We start from the raw sequence: 26,557 nt of genomic DNA on the forward strand, positions 1-26,557 counted from the left end.
TCTTGCACCTCTGCTCCTGGCCACGCGCCCTCCACTCTACACACTCCACACTCCGTCTTCCTGCCGCTAGTCTTCAATCACCTCCAGCACTGTCCGACTGCACTTGTGCTTTTTGCCTGGAAGACTCTTCCCCGAATATTAATTTGGCTCACCCTCTTCCCTCCATAGTTTTCTGCTCAAATATCGACTTATCAGAGAGACTTTCCAGGACCACCAATGTAAAATCACACACCCCACCCCATACCCCGCCTCTGTCCAGTCTCTCTCTAACCCCCTTGCCCTGCCTCTTGTAAAAAAAAGCATGGCTTTTAACAACCACTGAATTATCATACGTGCTGTTTCCTACTGTTTCCCTACCAGTCTCTCCCCTCAGTGTTAGCTCTGTAGGGCTGTTAATTTTGGCTTTTGTTTGCTTTTTGCCCAGCTCATGGCGTGCTGCTTGGCATATAAAAAACACTTGACAAATATTGTTGAATGAATGGAGTTCCCACACCCAGAGGTATCATAATAGTATTTACACGCTTCTGTTTCTAGCATTAGGTGGGTGACCTGTACTACTTCACCAGTAGTTATTGAAAAACATGTAATATCATGATTGTTGAAGGAGAGAAATTATCTTAGTTATATATGGCTTGGTTCTCATCATGTCTCACTCAATCCTGTGTCTTGCTGATTATTCAGAATTATTCTTAGGTATTAAGGTGATTAGAATCTCAGGCTGTGGAGTCAAACAGAACTGCATTTCAGATACAACTTTCACACTTACTAGTTACATGACTGTTTTAAGCAATTTACTTAATCAGTTTAAGCCCCAGTAAAATAGAGATATTTTTCTTCTTCCATAAAACAGAGGTGATGAAAAAGTACCTACTTCTAACTTGGTGGTAGAGGTGATGAAAAAGTACCTACTTTCAACTTGGTGGTAGAGCAGAAACACAGAAACTTTTCACTCTGAGATCAAGCAACCACAAAAATGCCCATAATCGCCATTTCTATCAGCATTGTACTTTGGGTCTACCCAAAACAAGAAAAACAAGTAGCAGATATAGTGTTTGGAAAGGAAAAAAGCAAAACCATTATCATTTGTAGAAATATGATCATATACATAAAAAAATTTAGGATAAATTACTAGAATTAAAATGAGAATTTAGAAAGTTTGATTCTTAAAAATGCATTTTAAAAACTAATTGCATTCATGTATACCAGCAATAGTTATAAAATGAAGAAGAGAAAAATTGATTTTAAAAAGAGCATTTAAAAATATGAAATATATAGAACTAAATCTAACAAATATGTTCAAGACTTTTAATAGAAAATATAAATTGTGAAATTTATTATAAGATGTAAGAAAGACAAACGGAGAGAGGTAAAGAGACCAATTTTATGTACTGGAAAATTTTAGACTATAACAATTTCCGTTTCTCCCAGATTGAATCTAAAAATGTAACGCAATTCATGCCAAAGTCCCGCAGACTGTGTGTGTGCATGCATGTGCATGTGTGTGTATGTGTGGGTAATTTCACTAGGTGATTCTAAAACGTATATGAAGGTTAAAATGGCCAAGTATCCTAAACACCCTTAAAAAAAGAACAAAGTAGGAAAACATGTGTTACCAGATTTTAAAACTTATTTTGTAAAAAGAATAGTATGAGCCAGGGTAGAAAAAATAGCCCACTGGATAGATGAAAGTTTAAAAAGCACCAGCACTGGATTCATGAGAAAGATGGCACTGAAGACTTATGTGAACGTTTGGGAGAAAAATGGCATGCACAGAAATGATACTAGGAAAATTATATATGCATATGGAGTAAGATGATATTGTATCTCATTCATGGAACACATCAAAATAATTCCAAGTGCACTAAAGTTTATAAAATATGGAAGAATATCTTTAAGATATCAGTGTAGGGAGAAATTTCTTAATACCAAAAAAAGCATTTAACCATAAAGGAAAGGACAGATAATTTTAATCACCTTAAAACTGAGTTCTATTTATTAAAAGATACTACAAGAAAAGTGAAGTAAAAAAGTAGAAAATATATTTGCAGTATGTTAAACTGACAATGAAGGAGTATCCAGAATGTATACATTCCTACAAATCCATTGGAAAAACAAAAATATACCTATAAAGGTATGGGTAAAAGAGTGAAATAAACACTCTTAGATGTGCTAATCCATAATCAAGATTACCACCTGCCAATTTTGCAAAAACTTAGAAACTCAACTTTACCAGTGAGGATGTGGGGCTTTGAGAGCGCTCACCCATACTGAAGAGATGTATTTTGGTGGAACCAATTTATAAAGCAATTTCATCTAGTAAAGTTGAAGACAGGCATACATCATGGCCAGCAATTCCACTTCCAGGTGTATACCCGTAGAGAAATGCAGGCATATGTGGACCAAAATATATATGTAAGAATTTTCATTAAGAGCATTTAAAGACAAGCCACAGACTGAAAGAAAAAATGTGCAAAACACATAAATAAAGGACTTAATAAATAGAGACTATAGCAAATAACAATGTAGTATATAGTTCAAGATAGCTAGAAGATTTTGAATGTTGTTAACACAAATAAATAATAAATGCTTAAAGTGATGGATATGGTATTACCCAGATTTGGTCATTATACTAGTATAATGAATGTATTCATACATTGAAACATCACACTGGGCCAGATGCGGTGGCTGACGCCTGTAATCCCAGCACTTTGGGAGGCCGAGGTGGGTGGATCACCTGAGGTCAGCAGTTTGAGTACAGCCTGGCCAATATGGTGAAACCCTGCCTCTACTAAAAATACAAAAATTAGCTGGGCATGGTGGCTGTAATAGAGAGGCTGAGGCAGGAGAATCACTGGAACCTGGAGGTTGCAGTGAGCCGAGATTACACCACTACACTCCAGCCTGGGTGACAGAGTAAGACTCAGTCTCAAAAAAAAAAAAAAAGAAAGAAACATCATACTGTACCACATTAATATGTATAATCGTTATATGTCAATCATAGGTAAGAAATTTAAATAAAAATAAACTATGTCTTGTAGACAATAATGTATCATCAACCTGAATATTCTGCTCTCATGTACTTCCTGTGCTTATATTGACTGAGTTTGAATCTGGTCCCAAAAACTCACAAAATATACAACTGTAACCAACATCACATAAGCAAAAATCATTAACTTGTACATATAGAGTAATAAAATGACGTTTCACATTAAAAAATATTATTCATATACACACACATACAAAGACTCAAAAGAAAACAAAAAGCTAATGGAAAAAATAGGCAAAAGATCTCAACAGATACCTCACCAAAGAAAGTATATACAAAAATTAATAAATTCTGAGCAGCCATCTTACATTAAAGAAAAGAAGGCATATAAGTAGCAAAACAGCATATGAAAAGATGCTCAACATCATGAGTCATTAGGGAATTCTAAATTAAAACAATGAAATGTTACTACCCACCTACTGGCATGGCGAAAATCCAAAACACAGACAACACCAAACGTTGGCGAGGATGTGAAGCAACAGGAACTCTCATTCATTGATGGTGGGAATGCAAAATGGTACAGCCACTTTGCAAGACAGTTTGGCATCTCTTACATAGTTAAACATACTCTTACCATACAATCCAGCAATTGTACTCATTGCTATTTACCCCAAAGAGTTGAAAACTTGCATCCACACAATAATCTGCACCCACATGTTGCTAGCAGGGTTATTCATAATTTTAAAAACTTGGAAGCTACAAAGATGTCTTTCAATAGGTGAATGAATAACAAACTGTGATGCATCCATACAATGGAATATTATTCAATGATTAAAAAGTGACCTATCTGGGAGATCGAGACCATCCTGGCTAACACAGTGAAACCCCATCTCTACTAAAAATACAAAAAATCAGCCAGGCGTGGTGGTGGGCGCCTGTAGTCCCAGCTACTCGGGAGGCTGAGGCAGGAGAATGGCATGAATCCGGGAGGCAGAGCTTGCACTGAGCCAAGATTGCGCCACTGCACTGCAGCCTGAATGACAGAGCGAGACTTCGTCTCAAAAAAAAAAAAAAAAAAGTGACCTATCAAGCCACAAAGGCTTAGAAGAAGCTTAAATTCATATTACCAAATGAAAGAAGCCAATCTGAAAAGGGTACATACCATATGATTGCAACTATGTGACGTTCTGGAAAAGGTAAAATTAAAGAGGTAGTAAAAAAGATGAGTGGTTGTCAGGTTCTTAGGAGAAGGGTAGAAGGATGAATAGATGGAGCACAGGGGATGTTTTTCACGGCAGTGAAACTAGTCTGTATGATACTGTAGTAGTGGATACATGATGTTATACATTTGTCAAAACCTATAGAACTGTACAACATAAAGAGTGAACCCCATGCCAGGCGCGGTGGCTCACTTCTGTAATCCCAGCACTTTGGGAGGCCAAGGCAGGTGGATCACCTGAGGTCAGGGGTTTGAGACCAATCTGGACAACATAGTGAAACTCTGTCTCTACTGAAAATAAAAAAATTAGCCAGGCATGGTGGTGAGCGCCTGTAGTCCTAGCTACTCAGGAGGCTGAGGCAGGGGAATCGCTTGAACCTAGGAGGCAGAGGTTGCAGTGAGCCAAGATCATGCCACTGCACTCCAGCTGGGTGACAGAGTGAGACTTTGCCTCAACAACAACAATTAGAGTGAACCCTAATGTAAACCATAGACTTTAGCTAATAAAAAAGTATGAATATTTATTGCCAGTTGTAACAAATGAACCATACTAATGCAAGGTGTTAATAATAGAGGAAATTGTGTATGGAATAGAGGAGGTATATGTAAACTCTGTACTTTCTGCTCAATTTTTCTATAAATCAAAAAGTGCTCTACAAAGTTAAGCCTATTAATTTCAAAATAAGAATCTCCACAGCAGCATTTTACATAAGAGCCCACAACTGAAAAAAAGAGTGTTCACCAATAATAGATACGTTTATTATTGTATAGTAAAACAATGGAGTACTATAAACAATGAAAATGAATGAATTCCGGGTAGATAAAGAGGATATTACAAGGGGTTTCTGCATTATGCCTGCATTTCTCTAGGAGTATACACCTGGAAATGGAATTGCTGGCCATGATGTATGCCTATCTTCAACTTTACTAGACGATGACAAATTGCTTTCTAAATTGGTTCCACCAAAATATATCTCTTCAGCATGGGTGAGCACTCTCAATACCCCACACCGTCACAAGTAATTTGCTGGCTAATTTCTGTTTCTTGGCCCAAATGGTGGCCACATGGTTACTGTGTGTGTGTGTGTGTGTGTGTGTGTGTGCATGTGTGTGTATTTATGGAGTATTTTAGATAGAGAGAGAACACCCTTCTATGTATATGATACTTTTCAGAATAATTAACAATTTCCATGAAACAGAAGAAATGATAAAGCATATAAATATCAAGAGTCATGAAAAGAACTAGAAAACCAAACATTTGAACTTAATTAAACCAAAAAGCTTCTCCGCACAGCAAAAGGAACAATCAGCAGAGTAAACAAGCAACCCACAGAGTGGGAGAAAATCTTCACAATCTGTACATCTGACAAAGGAGCAATGTCCAGAATCTACAAGGAACGCAAACAAATTAGCAAGAAAAAACAAACAAACAAACAATCCTATCAAAAAGTGAGCTAAGGACATGAATAGACAATTCTCAAAAGAAGACATACAAATGGCCAACAAACATGAAGAAATGCTCAATTAGTGATGGAAACCACTAATTGCCAGGGAAATGCAAATCAAAACCATAATGTCATACCATCTTATTCCTGCAAGAATGTCCGTAATCAAAAAATAATAGATGTTGGTGTGGATGTGGTGAACAGGGATCACTTCTACACTGCTGGTGGGAATGTAAACTGGTACAACCACACTATGGAAAATAGTGTGGCGATTCCTTAAAGAACTAAAAGCAGAACTACAATTTGATCCAGCAATCCCACTACTGGATGTCTACTCAGAGGAAAAGAAGTCATTATACAAAAAAAGATACTTGCATGCATGTTTACAGCAGCACAATTCGCAATTGGTAAAATATGGAACCAGCCCAGGTGCCCATCAGTCAATGAGTGGATAAAGAAATTGTGCTACATATACACCATAGAATACTACTCAGTCATAAAAGGGAACAAAATAACGGCATTCACAGCAACCTTGGATGGAATTGGAGGCCATTATTCTAAGTGAAGTAACTCAGGAATGGAAAACCAAAATTGTATGTTCTCACTCATAAGTGGGAGCTAAGCTATGAGGATGCAAAGGCATGATAAAATGGACTTTGGGGACTCGGAGGAAAGGAAAAGAGGGGGGTGACGGATAAAAGACTACAAGTTGGGTACAGTGTATGCTGCTGAGGAAAATCTCAGAAATCACCACTGAAGAACTCATTCATGTAACTACACATCACCACCTGTTCCCCAAAAACCTATGGAAATAACAAATTAAAAATAAATAAAAATACGCATCTATCTGCATATACTTGTACTCTCCTGCTAAGGAGTAAATAATAAAAACTTCAATAATGTCAAAAAAGAAAGAAAACCAAGGATTTAATCAACAACAAGAAGTTATAAGAAAGAGAAGAAAAACTGAAGACCCCTCTGATAACTTTCCAACCCTCTACGCCGCTAGACCACATGATAAGCAAAACAAACACTTCTGCCTTGCTGCCAGACTGACAAGGAGGAGAGGCCTGTGACAGGTCACTTTGGCTCAAAGCCACATTAATTTAGAAATGACCCCAGCATCAAACATGACAATACTCCCAACGTTTTTCTTCCAATGCTGTTTTCCATACTCTATAAAGACAAAAAGTGCTCAAAAAACTGTTGATAAAACACAATTCTAGTCGCATAGTATTACAAAGGATGTCCAACATGACAGACTTCAAAGACTTTTTTTTGTCATGATATACGCAGTTTTCATTGTAATAAATGTGGTATTCTGGGCAGGAATTTGTGGCCATGAGCTGTGGTACACCTAGCCTACTTAACGCCCAGGGCAGATCACTGTTAATACCCGCTCCTCAACGTTTCAAACTGGTTTACATCTAAAATCACGGTGGCTCATGCCTGTAATCCCAGCAATTTGGGAGGCCGAGGCGGGTGGATCACCTGAGGTCAGGAGTTCGAGACCAGCCTGACCAACATGGTGAAATCCCATCTCTACTAAAAATACAAAATTAGCCAGGCGTGGTGGCACATGCCTGTAATCCCAGCTACTTGGGCGGCTGAGGCAGGAGAATCACTTGAATGCAGGAGGCAGAGGTTGCAGTGAGCTGAGATCGCAACATTGCACTCCAGCCTGGGCAACAAGAGTGAAACTCCGCCTCAAATAAAATAAAATAAAATCCTCACCTCTAAATTTACTCCTTTCTGAGTGGAAGATTCCTCTTACCTTATTCACATTCTGTCTCTTCTGAACCTACTACCTTCCTTTTTCAATTATGACCTCCAACTCCTCAACCCCTTGTACTTCTTTCAAACTGTCATCGCCACTCTAAGCTTACGTACCTCCAAACTCTAGATTACACTTGTCACCATCTCCCATACCTTTGCCCCAGTGACTTCCCACCACCTACCACTCCTAACTCCTAGCTTCAGGAAAAATTGTAGGAAGTAGGATGAAAAACAAAGATGATGTAAAATCTGAGTCTTATGAATGGCCTACTTAAATCACACCAATTTGCAGGTAACCTAATCAGCACAACTTCATGACAACTCATAGAGATCTTTAACCACCTGACACAGGATCAGAGAAAGCAGGTGGTGAGTCACCCATGCCTGAGATCAATGCCATTGATGCCAATGATCATATATTCAAGGTTTTCCCAACATCAAATGATACTTCACAAAACAAGATTACTAGGAAATGTTCTAGGAACAAAATTAAGTGCTAAGGATACAAAGACCAAGATCAGTCTTCACCCTGATAGGCATGCTGCCGAACCCCTCGTCTCCCCTTCCTTCCCATCTCCACTGCCACCTCAGCTGCTATGCAGACTCCCTAAACCTTCTTATGTCCTGTCTCCTCTTATTCTATTCTTCCCTGCACTCTACAGCTAAAATAATTTTTCTTTCTTTTTTTTTTTTTTTTTTTTTTTTGAGACAGAGTCTCGGTCTGTTGCCCAGGCTGGAGTGCAGTGGCGCGATCTTGGCTCGCTGCAATCTCCACCTCCCGGGTTCACGCTATTCTCCTGCCTCAGCCTCCCAAGTAGCTGGGACTACAGGTGCCCGCCACCACACCTGGCTAATTTTTTGTGTTTTTAGTAGAGATGCGGTTTCACCGTGTTAGCCAGGATGGTCTTGATCTCCTGACCTTGTGATCCACCTGGCCTTGGCCTCCCAAAGTGCTGGGATTACAGGCGTAAGCCACCGCGCCTGGCCCAGCTAAAATAATTTTTCTAAAGCATATTTCGAACTCACCCTGATTAGAAATGGTCATCCATTCGCTGTTTAAATTAAGGAACACCTATCCCAGTATTCAACCTCAACCAAATGTCCTTTCCATCCCCTTTTCCCATGCCTCCCTTCTCCATGTACAGATCTTGCCACTTAGATGAGATCTTGTCTTGGGTCCCTGCTGTCTTTTAAACCTCTGGAGTACTCTGCATCTCTTCTGTGGCACCTATTTTACTCTGCTTTCTTTTGTTAAATGTGTCTAGTTCCTCCCACTCAGCCCATTAGGTGTTAACATTTTTTAGACCAGAATTGTACCTTGTTCACAATTTTTTTTTTTTTTTTGAAATGGAGTCTTGCTCTGTCACCCAGGCTGGGGTGCAGTGGCGTGATCTTGGCTCACTGCAACCTCTGCCTTGCAGGTTCAAGCAATTCTCCTGCCTCAGCCTCTAGAGTAGCTGGGATTACAGGTGTGTGCCACCATACCTGGCTAATTTTTGTATTTTTAGTAGAAAGAGGGTTTTACTATGTTGGCCAGGCTGGTCTCGAACTCCTGAACTCGTGATCCGCCTACCTCGGCCTCACAAAGTGCTGGGATTACAGACGTGAGCCACCATGCCCAGTCCCCCTTGTTCACATTTTATTCACTTTAGCACAAAGTACATCAGCACATGCATGTTAGGTACTCAAAAAAATGATATATGCACAATGTAATAACGCAAAATTGAATGGAGTCCAGTTTTGGACTTATTTTTTATTACATACTTCCTGAGGAGGCACACTACATGATTCCAACAGCAACACTCAAAGTAGCTAGCTGAAGTACTGTTCACACTCAGATTGTGTACAAGTTTGTTAATATTTTTTAAATCCTAAAATCTGGCTCATTCATGTCACTTTCCTGAAATGTCACGCATGCTCTAGAATGCCTGTCTCTTCTTTAACAATGTTTTTTTTTTTTTTTTTTAAATTAAGCTTGTTATCTACATGACTCCCAGATCAATTCTGGCTGTGCTTGTACCTGATAATTTCTTTCTATAAATTGGATATTCGTCTTATTCGCTGACATGCAGCTTTTCAGCAACCAGAGTAAGGTTTCTCCAATCATTAAGTAGAGGTGACATTGTCTCCACATTGTCAGCAGGTAGTGTGTGTTGTGCATATGTGACTTACTATCACACAGGCGTAAGTCATGGTTCAAAAAACTTCTAACAAAAGAAATGAGGAGCACAGGGTAAACTTGAGCTGAAATGAACATGTCATTAACCCTCTCACCTCTTTTCCCATTATGCTTTGTGAAAATAATCAGTGAATAATTCCTAGAGCTCTGGAACCTGGAACTCTCAGTGAAGAAAGACAATAGGAGGCAATTAACACCCTGATTTTATTTTTTTAATAGCTTACACTATGGGAGAAAATGTCTAACAGAGTATTTAAACTCAGCATAAAATCCTAGCAACCACAATTTTAATTGCATACTAACTGCAAAAATATTTCTTTCATTGTCTAAATAAAAGGAAGGCTATAATATGTACTGTCTGCTTGTTTCAGGACTCAGTTATTAATCTTTAAGAATCTTTGCTAGGATGAAAGCCTCTTCTTCCAGCAAATGCATCTTGACACCGGGACTTAATCTTTTAAAATCCTAGCTCTCGTTTTGAACCATGTTAAGATTTCTATCCCTGACATAAAAACACCTTGAACAATTTCAGACACAAGAATTTCAGGAATTTTTTATTAGTAACTCAAAAACAATACCTTTTAAAAGTCACAAAAATGAAAAGCTACCTTTGTCTGCAACACATAAACACACATGTAAAAAAAAGCATAATATGAAATTTGATTACTCAACAGCAAGTCATCACAAATGCAAGCAAAGATTGGGTTGCTGTTTCCATAGAGATGACTTTAAGTGGTTCAGTTCTTCTGGGAATTTAACCAAATCCCCAGCAGCAGAAGAAAATCATCAGCAAAAATTCTGTAGCATATGGCAACTGCTAACAAATCAATGAGAGAAAAAAAATACTTCCATTTTCTTTTCCTTTTTACCAAGAGGAATACCATCACATTGAGCTGTTTAAAGAAGTATACAGATTTTGCTGGTCACTCTGCATGTAACTCAAAACTAAATAATACCATGTTGCTTCATTCTTACATTAAACGGGCTGTTGGTACCCAGCCAGGCTCTACAGCACATGCAATCCTGGAATGGCATTTAGCCAGGAATAAGGACTGTTGCATCTTCCCATGACTCTCTGGCTATGGTCCTAAAAGAAAACTCTCAACCTCCAGGGTTATCTCCTGGGAAAAAATGCAAATGAGATTTTATTCTCTAGTATGTTTTTGAAGCTATGCTCATCCTGGTGTGTGTGTGTGTGTGTGTGTGTGTGTGTGAAATTTTTTTTAGTTCTACTTATGAGCCAATGATTAAAGTAAGAGTTTGTAGGAGAAAAATAATAGATGTAGTACTTTTTATTATTTTCTTTAGTTCCACCAGTCCTATATCTGGAAGTCGCTTCTGAGTATCAAGATAGAGGTCATCTAGTTCAAGATACTTAAATTCTCTCTTCAGTATATCTTTTCAAGAACAAGAGTTGTGACCAATATGCAACAGGTAATTAATATTCAATGAAAATGTTTGTCTCAGAATGAGTAAACACCTCCAGTAATAAGGAATGCATTACTTTCCAAGGAACCCATTCTATTTTGAAGAGTTCATAACATCAAAAAAAGTTCTTATGCTGAGCTTAAATCTATCTCCTTTTGACTTGCACCATTGAACTCAATTCTGTGCTTCCAAGGAGATACAATTAAGCTCAATACTTTGACCAAATGACAGCAACTCACAAACCTGAGGGCGGGTTGAGACTACTCTTCCTCACAGTCCAATCTTTAGCCCTCTCCATTCCTCAGTGACAAGGTTTCCTTTCTCCTCCCTATGCTACTCACTCACCTCTAGAAATAGGTTGGTTTGCCAAAGGCTTTATTTACTCCAGTTCTTCTAATCTAGATAGCTGGCCTAAATAAAGGGGAAGCGTATAAGAAAAATGCCATCAGAGGCCAGGCAGGTCTGTGTAAAGCATCTTTAGGTAAGGCCTCAGAGAGTGGTGACAACTGTTATAACTTGGAGAATTAGTTACCGGGCTGAGTATTGAAATTTACATACTTTTAAAATATTATACACACACACACACACACACACACACACACACACACCCCTTGGTCTGCAGTTGTGATCCTTGGCCAAATTACACTGATACCAAAAATTAAATTAGCAGGGTACCCATCTGAAATTTGAGAACTTAAAGAAACATTTCCTGATTAGGCTAGAGGAGAGGAGAGAGCAGTCATCTATGTCATTAGACATTCTGGCAAGTGATTATGAGAATTTAGCAAGTCAACTTTCTCTCAGTGGCACACCAAAAATATACAAACCAAACTCATCATTCTTTCACTGCTCAGTATCTTCCATCAGGTAACCGTGTTTTACAGCAGAATGAATAGCGCACAATCAGAAAAGACACATCATGATTGAACAGTAGTAAAAATAAGTTAGTCCTGAAGACAAGGACCAGTTATCAGAGTATTTTTTAAACCTCCTATTATTAACTTCCACACACAATTAATTCTTTTCCTTTGTTAAGACTTTAAATGTTTTTTGAACGCATTAAGTTGTGCTGTCCTTTATATGTAAAGGTTCTAATGCTGCACAAAGTGCGTGCAAATTGTCTGTCTTCCCATTAACCACACAGGAGCATTCAGGAGCTGATGGGCTAAGAATTAGATACTGTCTGGGGCACAGCCCAGGGAAAGTGGCTGCTCTAAGCTCATTTTGAACTATCGAGGTGATGTTATGAATACCAGACTACAAAAGCCTGATTTAACCACCACAAGCTCCAGCACATGGGACATGGGACTGAAAAAAGAGGCAAGTTTTTTCTCCGATTGGTGGAAAAGTATCATTATTTTATGATCACATGTCTTACAGTTCTGAAGCAGTTGGTTAGTGACACTTACAGCAAGTAATTAGTGGCCTAGTAGCTGGAGTTGTCCACATGCAAACTCCCCTACAAAGCAACCTCTGGGCATAGCCCCACTTGACTGACTAATTATTGAATCATCATTCATGAGTTTAACCATTCCTGTTACAAATTAATATTAGAGTTCCATACACACACAAATATTCACTCTCTAAAGAAGAATAAAGAATTTCTTGGTTTACCTTTGTCCATGATCTTTGATCCAGCAGGCTTATCTGGGACAATAAGATGGTCATGATTGCTACTCAATGAAGAAGTATCATCACTAGATAAAGAGTTCAAAAATCCACTTTCTGATGTGACAAAGCTGTTTTCCCGGGCCTTGTGGCTGCCTGCCTCTGAGGGTACAGGTGAATGAACTTGCACAGCAAACGTTATTGGTTGTCCCTCATCTTCAGCAGCAGACAAACTGTTAACTGTGTCAGGCAAGGATTGTCTCTCTTTAGATAAGGAGGAAGGAAAACTGCTGGGTGTCTTCACTGTATTTTCCAGGGAACAGAAAGAAGATGATGTTCCACTCAGGCTGGGTGAGGATGAAGATGCCTGCTGTGCAGCCTATTTTTCACAAATAAAACCAAAAAAAGAATAAAAGACATCGTGATTAAACCATCATTCTCTACCTTTCATTTTCAATCACAGTGTCCCCGTGTTATTTCAAAAAGTGACCAATAATAAAAGAGTGAAAAGGTAAAGGCATGATATTTATTTCTGTTTGACACACATTAGGATTTCATTCTCCAAAACTGATTTATGTAACTTTAAATTCACTGTTCTAGGATCTGAAAAATCTCCTTATCATGATTTGTCCTATTCTTCAATGCTCCCCAGAAACTTAAAAGGCCTCTTTTGGGAATCCTTCAGAATACTGCATTACACTTTGAGTAAAATATAATTTGCAATCTATCACTGAATTCACACTGATAGAACAAAAAAGATAATTATGAAAAAGGAGAGGCTGGGTGCGATGGCTCATGCCTGTAACCCCAGCACTTTGGAAGACCGAGACAAGCAGATCACCTGAGGTCGGGAGTTCGAGACCAGCCTGGCCAACATGTTGAAATCCCATCTCTACTAAAAATACAAAAATTAGCCTGGCATGGTGGCGCACACCTGTAGTCCCAGCTATTCAGGAGGCTGAGGGAGGAGAATCACTTGAACCTGGGAGGCAGAGATTGCAGCGAGCTAAGATCATGCCACTGCACTCCGGTCTGGGTGACAGAGCAAGACTCTGCCTCCAAAAAAGAAAAAGAGAGCAAAAGCTGGAGCCATTCCAGAAACAAAATACGAACTTAAACCCTTGAATATTGCTCACATATTCCTTAGTGCATGAAAAGCCTTGGCGACGTTTTCATCGGTACAGAGAGAAAACATCAAAGCAACATCACCAATGATATGGTTGGCTCTGTGTCCCTACCCAAATCTCACCTCGAATTGTAATCCCCACATGTGGAGGGAGGGACCTGATGGGAGGTGATTGGATCATGGGGGTGGTTTCCCCCACGCTGTTCTCATGACGGTGAGCTCTCATGAGATCTGATAGTTTAAAAGTGTTTGGCAATTCCCACCTCACTCACTCTTTCTCCTGCCACCATGTAAGATGTGCCTTGTTTCCCCTTCACCTTCCTCCATGATTGTAAGTTTCCTGAGGCTTCCCCAGCCATGTGGAACTGTGAGTCAATTAAAATCTTTTTTCTTTATAAATTACCCAGTCTCTGATAGTTCTTTACAGAGGTGTGAAAATGGATTAATATAACCAACAACTCTTGGAAAGAACTTCACTTATTCTGAGATTTTTATCTTTGCTACATTTTGATGTTGAAATACATGCCTTCTTTTTAAAAAATGGTGACAGTACATATAAGCCTTTGTCTCTTTGGAGTTTTCTTTCTTTAATGTCCTATGTAGCAAAATAAAGATTCAGCAACTCTATCTTGTTCCTCCATTTTTAACTTTATTGGCCAATAAAATCCAAAAATCTAGACTCCAGTACTCTACGGATCACCCTATATCTCCAACAGCAGATAAGATAGAGAAGGCATTTTATGGTTCAGTTGCATTACATCATCCTATGGGACATGCCTGTCAATATCAAGCATTCAAAACTCCAAGGAAGGCCAGGCGTGGTGGCTCATGCCTGTAATCCCAGCACTTTGGGAGGCCGAGGCAGGCAGATCTCTTGAGGTGAGGAGTTCAAGACCAGTCTGGCAAACATGGTGAAACCCCATCTCTACTAAAAATACAAAAATTAGCAGGACATGGTGGCTCATGCCTGTAATCTCAGCTACTCGGGAAGCTGAGGCAGGAGAATCACTTGAACTCAAGAAGCGGAAGTTGGAGTGAGCCAAGATCACATGATTGTACTCCAGCCTGGGCAACAGAGTGAGGCTCCATCTCAAAAAAACAAAAACAAACAAAAAAACTCCAAGGAAGTTTCAGGAAGGTTGATAGAGACAGGAAGCCAAAGAGTAAACCAGGATCCTCTTCAAAAACCTCAGAATCATTGCAACTAATTCAGAAGAGTTGACTTTCTTCCAAATCAATATGGCCCCCAGGAAATTTGTAGATTCTGAGCTCTGAGTTTTGATGGGAGAAGCCAATATTTACCCAATGTGTTCCCAATCAGTTCCATGCTAGACATGGATTGTCAGATAATCAATAAATACACTTTTAAGTAGCATGACATTAAAACCTGTAGTTAAGATACTAACTAATCACATATCTTCTCAATAATTACATACTGGCACAGACATAAAAAAAATCCATTCAGGAATATGTCAGGTACCTTGTAAACTTGTTACCTTACATCACTTAGATCTTTAATAACCAAGAGATCAAAGATCTGTAATTTCAATAAAACCCCAGTTATCTAGAGGAGGTAATGCACTACCCCAAAATCGTACAAATAAATGGCAGGAATAGTTCACTCATTAACAGGATCTACAAAATAAATATTAACAAAAATAACCATTCTGGCCCAGTCCTGACACGTTCCCCTATTGTGAGCTATTTTAGTAAAACTCAGCTTCTATGTGATTAACTTCCTTTTTTCGAAACAACACCAAATAAGCTTTTCCTGTTACTCCTGCTGACTCTACTTTAATTAGATTATAACAAACTGGGCTATTTGAACAAAAGACCATGTACACAGTTGCTACAGGACTGTCTGTAAGGTTTATTGAATCTCAAAACTCTGCTTAAAGTATCAAGACCTGTTAAATGAGTATTAGAAATTCTGTGAAGTGTCATCATGTTTGTGCTATGACTCAAACACAGTGCAAATGCTCTCTCAATCCATTTTCTCTAGGCACCAGGCACCACTTATAAATTTCATTTTTAAATGGAGAAAAGAAGAATGAGGGGAAAAAAAAGAAAGAGAGAGAAAGAAGAAATAAGAGGAGAAGAGGAAAAGGAAAATGAGAAAGTGACTACATGTTCAGGTCAGGGGGAGTTTTCATTGGAAAAGAGATTGATCAAATACAAATCAAAGTGAACCTGCAGTTTCATTTCCAAGGATTCAGTATGAAAACACACTTTATAGACCGTGTAGTGCTAGGGCATGGCTCATTATTTCTAACATTCTGGAGAAACCAATAGCCAACATCAAGCATAGAACTCTTAGCTCAGTGCCTTCTATGAACCATCTGTGCAATATACTCATAAAGCTCCCCAATGAAGATCAAATGAAAGCAGAAGGCAGTGCTAGTCTCTCCTCTCTGCCCCACCTCTATTGGTAAATATGAGCCCATCCTTCGTGTGTCTGTTCAAACACCAACTCCTCCAGGAAGCCTTCTCTGATAGTCTCAGGGCCAGGCAGGTGCTTTGCCTGGTGCTTCTGGGCTTATTTCTATCAAAATAGGTAGAATGTCATTTTGTGTATCAACTTACACAGTTGTCCCTTGAACAGTAGGGATTCAAACTGCACAGGTCCACTTAAGCACAGATATTTTTCCAATAAATACAGTCAGCCCTCTGTATCCATGGATTCCAAACCCACAACCAAATGGGGATGAAGACAGCATTTGTGGGATGCAGGATGAGAAACTCGAGGATACAGGGAGCCGACTTTTCGTGTAGGTGGGTTCTGCAGGACCCACTGTGGGACTTGAGTATGCAGACTTTAGTCTCCATGGGGTTCCTGGAACTAGACCCCCACAGATACAAAGGGACGACTGGATTGCAACTACTGATTGACTGTTCATCTTTTTGATGAGCTACCTGAGAACAGGCTGGTTTTAATCATTTTTCACCTCCATTTTTTGCCTCTTGTTTGACACATAATTGGTGACAAATTAATGACAAAGAATTGGCCAGAGCCAGCTTTGTGAAGAAAAGCACCCCAGAGTTATTCAGCCTCTGGGGAAGGAGCTCCTTGAAATCCTCCATAAAGTTGCTGAGTGATTTATCCGAATCCCAGGATCAAGGGGTTATCGGTGCCAATTACAACGCAAATAGCCCGACAAAATGTTCTCAGAACCTCAAATAAAAGTATTATTTTATTTAGTTAGTGATTAATAATTGTATGTGGTTTCATTCCTTTCAGAACACTTAGGTATTAAGTATTTTATATTTAAATGAGGAAATTAAAGACATTTCAAAAATCTTAGTTCTAGTTAAGAGACTATGATATGATTACATTAAAAATTAATATCGATTTTTTTCCTATTTTCTGTATAGGATAGTTTTAATTCTTGAAGAAGCTTCATTCAAATGTTGGCCCTAAAATCCTTTTCTTGGAATTGTTTTTCAAACACAAGTTTGACATGGTGAAAAAATAGTTTAAAATGGCCACCCAAAGCCTGTAATTAGGCAGAAGTGAGTCAGCATAGAAATCTTAAGGAGTCAAAGTGCATGGAAACAAAAAAGTCTAAACAAAACAAAACAAAACAAAAATGAGAAGAAAGAAAAGTACACAGCTTCCCTTTCCTTGTATTGGCCATATTAGCAAAAACAAAAAATAAACCAGTCAATTGTTGTTAAGCCCCAGGAAGTATCATGTTTGTATTTCTCCTATATGCCAGGAGAAGCATCACCCTAAATACCAGAAGACCTTGTAATAGTATACTCCTTCTCTGTCACTGACCTCCTGCATGACCTTGGGCAACGTGCTGACCGAAGCTCTACTCATCACTGTGATCCTTAGTATCCAAGTGACCTTGAAGAAGTCATTTTACCTCCAAGTACCATTCTAGTGGCTTCCTGCCTTATCCCTGCCCCCCACCCCACCCCAGTCCATCCTCCAAACCACAGATAGAGTATTTCTAACACACACAAAAAGTTCACAATATTCCTGTGCAGAAAACCCTCTTATAACTGCCCATCTTAGGTAGAAAAATATCCATAGAATTCATTAGAGCTTAGAAGGTCCACATGAACCCCTAAGGACTCCTCCACCTGTGTCTCCTCCCTCCTTCTCCACTCCTTTCTAGCCACACTGGCCTTCTTTCTGTCCCATAAACACATCTCTGGTCCCTTCTGCCAGAAAGGCTTCCCTGTGGATGTTGGGTGGACGGCCTCCTTCCCATTGCTTGGACCTCCACTGAAATATCACTTCTTCAGCAGGGTCTTCCATGACAGAGCAGACACAGCAGTATCCTCTCCACCCCCAACCCCTGGCCACTCCCTAGCCCCATTGCCCTACTTCATCTTCAGAGCATTTGTCAGTCTTTGAAGTAATTTGTTTGAATTATTACTGCATTGTCCCTCTTCCTCAACACAGAACTCAAGATGCTCAAGGGAGAAAACACCATCTAGTTCAATTCAGCGTCCCTGTATTTTTTACAATAAAAACAGCTTTATTAAAACATTGGCTAGGTGTGGAGGCTCATGCCTGTAATCTCAGCACTTTGGGAGGCCAAAACAGGTGGATCACCCGAGGTCAGGAGTTCAAGACCAGCCTGGCCAACATGGTGAAACCCCATCTCTACTAAAAATACAAAAATTAGCTGGGCGTGGTGGTGCATGCCTGTAATCCCAGCTACTTGGGAGGCTGAGGCAGGAGAATCACTTGAACCCGGGAGGCGGAGGTTGCAGTGAGCTGAGATCACACCACTGCACTCTAGCCTGGGCAACAAGAGTGAGACTCTGTTTCAAAATAAAAACGTATACACACAAAGAAACACATTAATTTATTATGTATTATTATTTAATTAGTTAGCTAACTAGTTAGTGCATATGCTGCTGAATTTGAGCAGCTGTGTATTGTAGAAATATTTTAGAGGACAATGAATAAACTGCCATTAGGACAAGGTGCACATTTTCCATTTTTGTTTACCCCAGGCTGCCACTTAAAATCAAATGCTATCATATTTGATTATCCCTTCCTTTCTAACACATCATAAAGTTTTGTATCTCTATGCCTTTGCTTGTGTTCCTCCAACTAGGATTACAATAGTAGACACTTCGGGAACTCACCCAGATCCCCTTTACCTGGCTATGCTGCAGCCATCCCCAGCTGCTGCTAGGCCTGAAACTAATGGCTTACATCTGAGGCTTTTGCCAAAGGATTACCTTGGCTATCAAGAGATGCCAGGAGACCTTATTCTCAAAAGCTCTTCATGGCACCCCCATATTGGTAACAGTCCCTAGTACATGGTAAATACACAAAAATATTTATCAGCTGCCTGACTAACTCAAATTTATCAAGAGGGGCAAATGATATCCCATAAAGAATACTCTTCATGAAACAAGCGGCTTGCAAATGCTACTTCTGATAGCTACGTTTATTTCTCTGGAACTTGACTTCCTCATTTGTAAAACTCATACAAGATTTCTGTGAGAGTCAAATGAAACCACTCTTCTCAAAGCCATTCAAAAGCACTAGACAAGTGGAAAGTAGTATTATCTGTCATTCACATCGGGAAATATTTGTGGAGCAAGAAATTTGTGGGGGTTGTGGATGAAGTCACAATAATCACTCACTCACCCATCCATCTGTCCATTAAATGTTTATTTAGTTTCAAATGTGTGCTAGGCACAGTCATAAATGATGTGGGTAAACGAAAAGATATTGGGCACTGGCTCTGACTTTAAGAATTTAATAATTAGAGAAATAAACCAGATACACAAAATCTGTAATCAGAAGCAGATTGTGATAACAACATGAAAAAAATCTTCAAAAAAAGAAACACTACGGGAATACAGAGAGTTCAGAAGAGGGAAGAATTACCCTGACCTAGAGGACTAGAGATGCTCTCATGAAGGAAGCTACATCTGAAGCTACCATTTTGAAAGATACTTAGAAGGTGGGATTGGGATGGGAGTGAGGGGCAAGTGGTCCTGCAAGTGGAGAAACTTTATACCTACAGGTGCAAGTGCAGGAACGTCTGGAACACTTTTGGGAAACAGCAGGCCGTTTGTTGGGCTGATGACAAAGGCAAAATCAGCAGCAAGACTGCAATGAACACAGCCCAAGGGACTTAAATACCAAGCCAAAGACTCAGGAGTTAATTTAAGAAGCAATGAGAATTCACTGGAAAATTTTGTGCAGGTGAATCAATGTGATCAGAACTGCATCTTAGGAAGACTAATTGGGAGGTGGTTTTTAGGAGGAGACAGAGAGGGACTAGAGACAGGGAAAGAAAAATAGCCTGCTATTTCAATAACTCAGGCCAGGGTTAATGATGGCCTCAACTAGGCAGTGGGAGCAGAAGGCAGCAGAGAGGCTGGGGGACAGCCACCAGGCTGCATGACTGACTGCCAGGAGAGCAGGCTGTGAATGAAGATGAGCTGTTACAGCCAGAGGCAAAAATATAAACACGAATTTTAACAAAGTCTTAAAATCAGTTAGATATTCAACCATATGGCTTACAATCATTTTTTGAAATCTTGAGGAGAAAGGGTGAATTTTTCTCTCTACCTTTTTCTTGTATATATAGTCACTGAGAATTTTTCACCCAACTATCCACTTGCATTTCTGTTCTTTCATTTAGTACAGATATTGAATAATCAAATGACTTTGGTAGACAACTGTTCAAGATATGTCTTGTTAAGATTAAATGTGAATTTCCAAAATTAATTTCACCTCTTTCTGTGTTTAAACTTTTTGGGGTTTTTTTGTTTTTCTGTAAAGACGGGGTTTCACCATGTTGCGCAGGCTGGTGTTGAACTCTGGAGCTCAAGCCATCCACCCACTTTGGCCTGGTGGAAACTTTGACTTCCTCCTCTGTCGCTGGCCAAGGGCCACAGTTTGCAGGATTTATTTTTCCTTATTGCTTCTTTTGTTTATTTCAGCTGATTTTTTTCCTCTTTTCAATATTTAAAAAACTACTTCTGAAAAACATCAAAATGTGAGGATTGTCGTGTTGAAATAATCTGCATAAGCTGCTAGAAGCTGAGATTATATTTGTCTCCTCTGTCTCATATTTGATCTGCCTGTTTGATGGTCTACCTTCCAAATGGATTCAAAATCTAACCATTCCATTTCTCTGCCACCCCACTGCTATCCCCTGATGGAATCACTGCCATCTTTTGCAATAGCTTACTGTATACCCTTTCTTAGTTTTCTGATTCTATGCCTACCTCCCACTTCCCAGGGTCTTTTGCACAGAGCAGATTGAGGGCTCCATTTGAAATGGAAGTTGATTGGCTCCCTAAAGTCCTTAACTGGCCCATATGCCCTCCACGATATGGCTACCACTATGCTTTGGCTTCATTTCCTACTACTCTCATCTTGGTTCACCCCACTTCAGCCACAGAGGGCTCCTTGCAGTACCACACACCAAGGAGACCTTGACTCTCACTGTTCCCTTTGCTTGGAAAACTTTTCCCCCAAATATCCACTTGGTTGACTCTCACACCTCCTCTCCAGGTTTCGCTCAGATCTTAGCTCTCAGTCGGACCTGTCCTGGCTCCTCTATTCTTTGCCACAACCCAATCTCTACCCCATCACGTCCTGGCTCACTGGACTCTGCTTCTGACGTAGCATGTATTTTCCTTATTATGTGGATTGTTTATTAACAACAATAAATGAAGGGATACTCATGAGGCCAGTAAGTTAGGTCACTGAACTCAGAAGTATCTTTAAATTTTTTGAATCATCAACCAAATGTTATTTTTTGGAAGTCTCCCTCAACTAGAAGTTTGGCTCCATGATGAACATGGATCACGGTCAACTTTATTCACTGATGTGCTCCAAGTATTTAGAACGCTGGCTGTCAATACATACTTGTTGAATGAATGAATATGCCCAGAAGCATAGACCAGGTTATCTCATGATGCTTTTTTAAAATTAAACTTGAAGGAAAAATACCTGCAGTAGATTTTTAGTGACTTTTATAGCTCTTAACTCACTTTGTAGCTTATGAAATTATCAGATTTGAAATAGAAAGTTGGTTCCTTTTTTGCTCTTTTGTGAAACTAAAGGAATCACAGATAATGATTTCTGAAAATTGTCTTCCAGAGTGAAACTAAAAGACTCGCATCTATTTGGAGCCTTTTCAGTAAGCCTGTTAAAAGCTGCCCACTTGCAACTTCTTTGAGAATAAATGGATGTTCTTTCCACTATCAACCCTCTGAAACCTTCTGAAGAAGAAGGAACATAACATAAAAGCCTCTTCTTCACTCAGGGAAGATTTCCTGACATGTTCTTTATTATCGCATGAAATGTCATTCAGCCCATTAGAAGCAGAAGTCCAAACTGCTTTCATTGTTTATCTTGACTCTATAGCAATTAGAATGATTGGACACTGAATTAAATATTTTCAAGATTTTAAATTTTTTTGAATTTTCCAAAATAGTATTATTTTATACTGTTGAGTTCATTATCACAAAATGGAAGTTCATCACCCAAAATAAATTTTTAACCAAAAACTTGGGGAAAAAAAATTTTTGCCCCTAGGCTTGTGTATCTAAGTCATCGCTAGCCTATACTGTATTGGGCCAAACACTAGCCTGCATAAAAGTTATGACTGAGTGCAGTGGCTTATGCTTGTAATCCTAGTGCTTTGGGAGGCCAAGGAAAGTGGATCGCTTGAGCTCAGGAGCCACAGACCAGCCTAGGGAACATGGCAAAACCCCATCTCCACAAAAAATTCACCAGGTGTGGTGGTGCACACCTATAGTCCCAGCTACTCGGGAAGCTGAGGTGGGAGGATGACCTGAGCCAGGGGTGAGGCTGCCTTAAGTTGTGATCACGCCACTGCACTCCAGCCTGTGTAACAGACTGAGACTGTGTCTCCAAAAAAAAAAAAAAAGTTACTATATATTTTTTAAATTTCATCTGCTTAAATAAAAAGCCTAAATGTTAGTTTAACCAAGTGCCTTCCATGTCTGTTTTTCAGAAACATGAGAAAACAAAAACAAAATCTGTCTGGGAAATATGTGATCAGGAGGAACACATTCTGTTTCTAAGAGGAAAAAAAAAGCTAACTGTTCAACATTTATCTGACGATTTCCAATATATTTCTTTAGAAAATGTTAGCATTAATGGACTGCCAAAAAATGCTCAACTTAGAACTTCTAAAAAATAACCTTTGATTGATGATTCAAAAAATTTAAAGATACTTCTGAGTTCAGTGACCTAACTTACTGGCCTCATGAATTACAACTAAATAATCATAAAAGAGGTATATTGGTGGGCACAGTGTGAGGGAGAATGAACTTGAGGAAAAAATGGAGGGAGAACAACTAAACATTTGTATGTTACAGGTTAAAATAGGAGAGAGACACAGAAGCAGACATAGAGACAAAGACAGAGACAGAGAGAAATTAGCAAAAAATCATAATCCTCTCTTAAATCAACAACAAGGAACATTTTTTGAAGACCTATTCAATACAAAGTTGATAATGTCTTTAGAAGCATTAAAGGGGAATCTAATCAGAAAGTTGTCAAAAGCTGGGAAACATTGTAAGGTCTGAAGATATCATTAAGTTTGAATGATATAAAGAAAATAAAAGCTTTTTCTAAACTCCAAAATTGATTTTTAAAAAGGAGAAGGATTACACTAGGGAGAAACTACAAATATATTAAGAAAGAATAATATTATAAATGTAGCTCAAAAATTCTTCTAAATTTTACCATATTCAAAGTTTAATTTTATTTAATCTTGCTTAATTTTGGCTAATCATATTTAATAGATATTTTAATAAACATTCAACAAATATTTATGTCTTTTCTTGGCTGCTAGCCAAATAAATTAGAAAACTGACCACAATTCTCCACTGACAGTGCGAAAAAACAGTAGAGGTCATTATTTAAATAATCGATATAATACCTTAAATCCAGGAACTTGCAAAACACAATAAAGATAAAAACTATCACACTGAACAGAAATGCTGGCAAAAAAGGTCTGGTAAGTGAATGAGCTACTGTAACCTGTCAGAACCTGCCATTATTTGGGTCTATGATGGACAGGTGTCATGGTTCAGTAGAAAGAGCATGTCCTGGCCAGGCGCGGTGGCTCATGCTTGTAATCCCAGCACTTTGGGAGGCTAAGGTGGGCAGATCATGAGTTCAGGAGATCAAGACCATCCTGGCTAACATGGTGAAACCCCATCTCTACTAAAAATACAAAAAATTAGCCCGGCGAGGTGGCGAGCACCTGTAGTCCCAGCTACTCGGGAGGCTGAAGCAGGAGAATGGTGTGAACCTGGAAGGCAGAGCTTGCAGTGAGCTGAGATTGTGCCACTGCACTCCAGGCTGGGCGACACAGCGAGACTCCATCTCAAAAAAAAAACAAAAAGAAAAAAAAGAAAGAAAGAAAGAGCATGTCCTATAAAGCTAAACAGACTGGGATTCCCATCTCAGGCACTCACTGGACACTTGAGCATGCCATTCAACATCTCTGAACCTCAGTTTCCTTAACCATGAAATGAAGACAGGAATATCTACTTCCTCATGACCTAGGATAGGAAACAATTTTTGAAACCAGGGGGAAAAAAGGCACTCACCACAATGAAAGTGATGGATAAATCTTATATATTAAAATCAAGAACATGTGTTTACAAAGAGAAATTGTGGAACAGTTTAAAAAAGATTAAAAGTGACATTTGCTCACTTTTAATAGGTTGGTGCAAAAGTGATTGTGTTTTTTGCATTATTTTTCATGGCAAAAACCAGAATTATTTTGCACCAATCTATAGCTGACAAAGGACTAATACACAGAATAATTAATTAAGAAATCCTATCATTCATAAAGAAAAAGCGAGGAGGAGGAAGCAGCTAAAAATGTAGGAAAGACTTAGACACTTCACAAAAGAGAAAGTTCTAATGGCTAACAAACATGAGAAGGTGCTTGGCCTCATTAAATGCAATGCATTAAATAAAGTGCAAATTAAATCATACTACTTCTCAGGGTTGCCTGGAGAATTAAAAGTTTATACATTTAAAGCACCTACATACATCCTGGTACATGGTAGGTATAAAAACCAAAAATCAACTTCCCCAATGATCATTGTATGACACTTCCTTGGGGCCATTACTGTAATGCTAAGAGCATCCAAATATGAAGCAACTCTCCGTAGACTTCACATTAATTAATAATGTGAACTTACATTTGGTGCTTCCAAAGCTTAGAATCAAATTTGAATTCCTCTCTAGTGAATACACAAATCATTCCATGTGCACTTTTAATGCACTAACCCCACTCCCGACTTCCTGCTTTCTTTCTGGCTCTCCTTTTTTCTTTCTGCTGTTTTTTCATCCTAAGTTCATTTTGCATTGTTATAGTACATGCACATAGGCAAGGCATTTAAATTCTTCCTGAGAAAAAGCAGAACATAAATAAACACTGTCAAAGAAGTCTTTGCAAGCACTGGCCTGTCACCTAGAAGCCCTTTGCATCCTCATGAATCCTCTGAGTACCATGCATCTTTGGGTCACACACAAATACACCAAGTTTACCATACCAGTGGGTTGCTATGGAGAAGGCTCAAAATCAGAACCCTGAAAATTGCACTTGCTCGTTGGCAGGTATCTTAATTTAGCCCATTCTAAAAATTTATCGGTCAAGCTACTTCCTACCCAATTGGAAGAAATGACATCCACACGTCTGATTGATGACCAACAGACTACTTATGTCGGTACATACCAAAGACTGAGTCTGGGAAGCGTGAGGAGGGGGTGGTGTCTCCACAGCTATTTCAGGATCTTCCTGTTCACTTTCACTGTAACATTCTATAACAAAAATGAAAATGCTTACTGTTTTAACGCTGTCATCGCTTATTCCATAATGCATGAGCAGAGGTTTATCTCCATCTGGCTATTGCAATTTCAGTCCAATTCAGAAAGTTCATATCTAATGAACTACCTGGTAACTACCTGGTGCAAAGGAATTACATAAGAGGCAGAAACAAATGGCCAGTTCGGGGCTCCTGACCTCAAAGAGCATCCAATATGCAGGAAGAAGACAAACAGTAGCTTGGGGAAAATAAAATAATTCCTCAAAAGAGGTGTGAGTCACGATACTAAGAGAGCACAAAATCAGTGGTGATTAATTTTGACCGTAGGAATCATAATGAATTGAAACTGGCAGGATCACTAAACTATCAATGGTGCGCAAATTGTGAATGGGAGTCCCAGGCTGAGGGAGCAGGCTGGGCCAAGTATGTGGAGACCCCTACAAGATATGGCAGAAAACGAAGCTAGAAGGTGGTGGAGGCCATGTCATAGAAGGCCTTACATACCAGGACAAGGAGAAGTTTTGTGTGTAGTTTTGTACTAACTCACAATCTATAAATAGACAATGGGTGCTTATTTTATGGAAAAGAGGACCAAGAAGATGGTTAGGACACCACCGATTTCATGGTATTGCACTGTACCCCTTTATTGTTTCAAATCAAGTTGCCACTTTTCCATTTCTAACTAACTCTAAGATTTTATGATTCTGTTATCAGAAGATATAACTCCCTGCTTCCAATTTCCAAGCCCTTTTATGGTCTGGGCATCTCAGAAAGACTATGAGTTCAGTGGCCCTGGCAGCTAAATCCTCCCTCTTCTCAACACTAAGGTGTAATCGCATCATTAAGAATTAGACTCCTGTAGCTTTTGAACCCTGAAAGCTACTGACTGAGCTAAAAATATGGCCTGTGTCCCAATATGACCTTCAGGTTCCTGGTACAATCTTAGGATAATTAGTCTCAGCACACACCTGGTGGA

At 39.2% G+C, this 26,557-nt stretch overlaps 1 protein-coding gene across 2 annotated transcripts in view; it reads right to left on the reverse strand.

Annotated features, from left to right (window-relative positions):
• The window catches only part of IPCEF1 (interaction protein for cytohesin exchange factors 1), a 211,335-nt gene that overhangs the window by 28,888 nt on the left and 155,890 nt on the right, over positions 1 to 26,557 (reverse strand). For both annotated transcript variants that reach the window (XM_032160933.2, XM_058435616.1), the window contains 2 exons: positions 25,491 to 25,576; positions 12,648 to 13,020 (listed from right to left, as the gene is read on the reverse strand). In XM_032160933.2, coding sequence (XP_032016824.1) covers positions 12,648 to 13,020; positions 25,491 to 25,576 — 459 coding nt within the window. The remainder of the gene's footprint in view (positions 1 to 12,647; positions 13,021 to 25,490; positions 25,577 to 26,557) is intronic.

The sequence above is a fragment of the Hylobates moloch genome, unplaced genomic scaffold (assembly GCF_009828535.3).
Source record: "Hylobates moloch isolate HMO894 unplaced genomic scaffold, HMol_V3 SCAFFOLD_2, whole genome shotgun sequence".
Lineage (NCBI taxonomy): Eukaryota > Metazoa > Chordata > Mammalia > Primates > Hylobatidae > Hylobates > Hylobates moloch.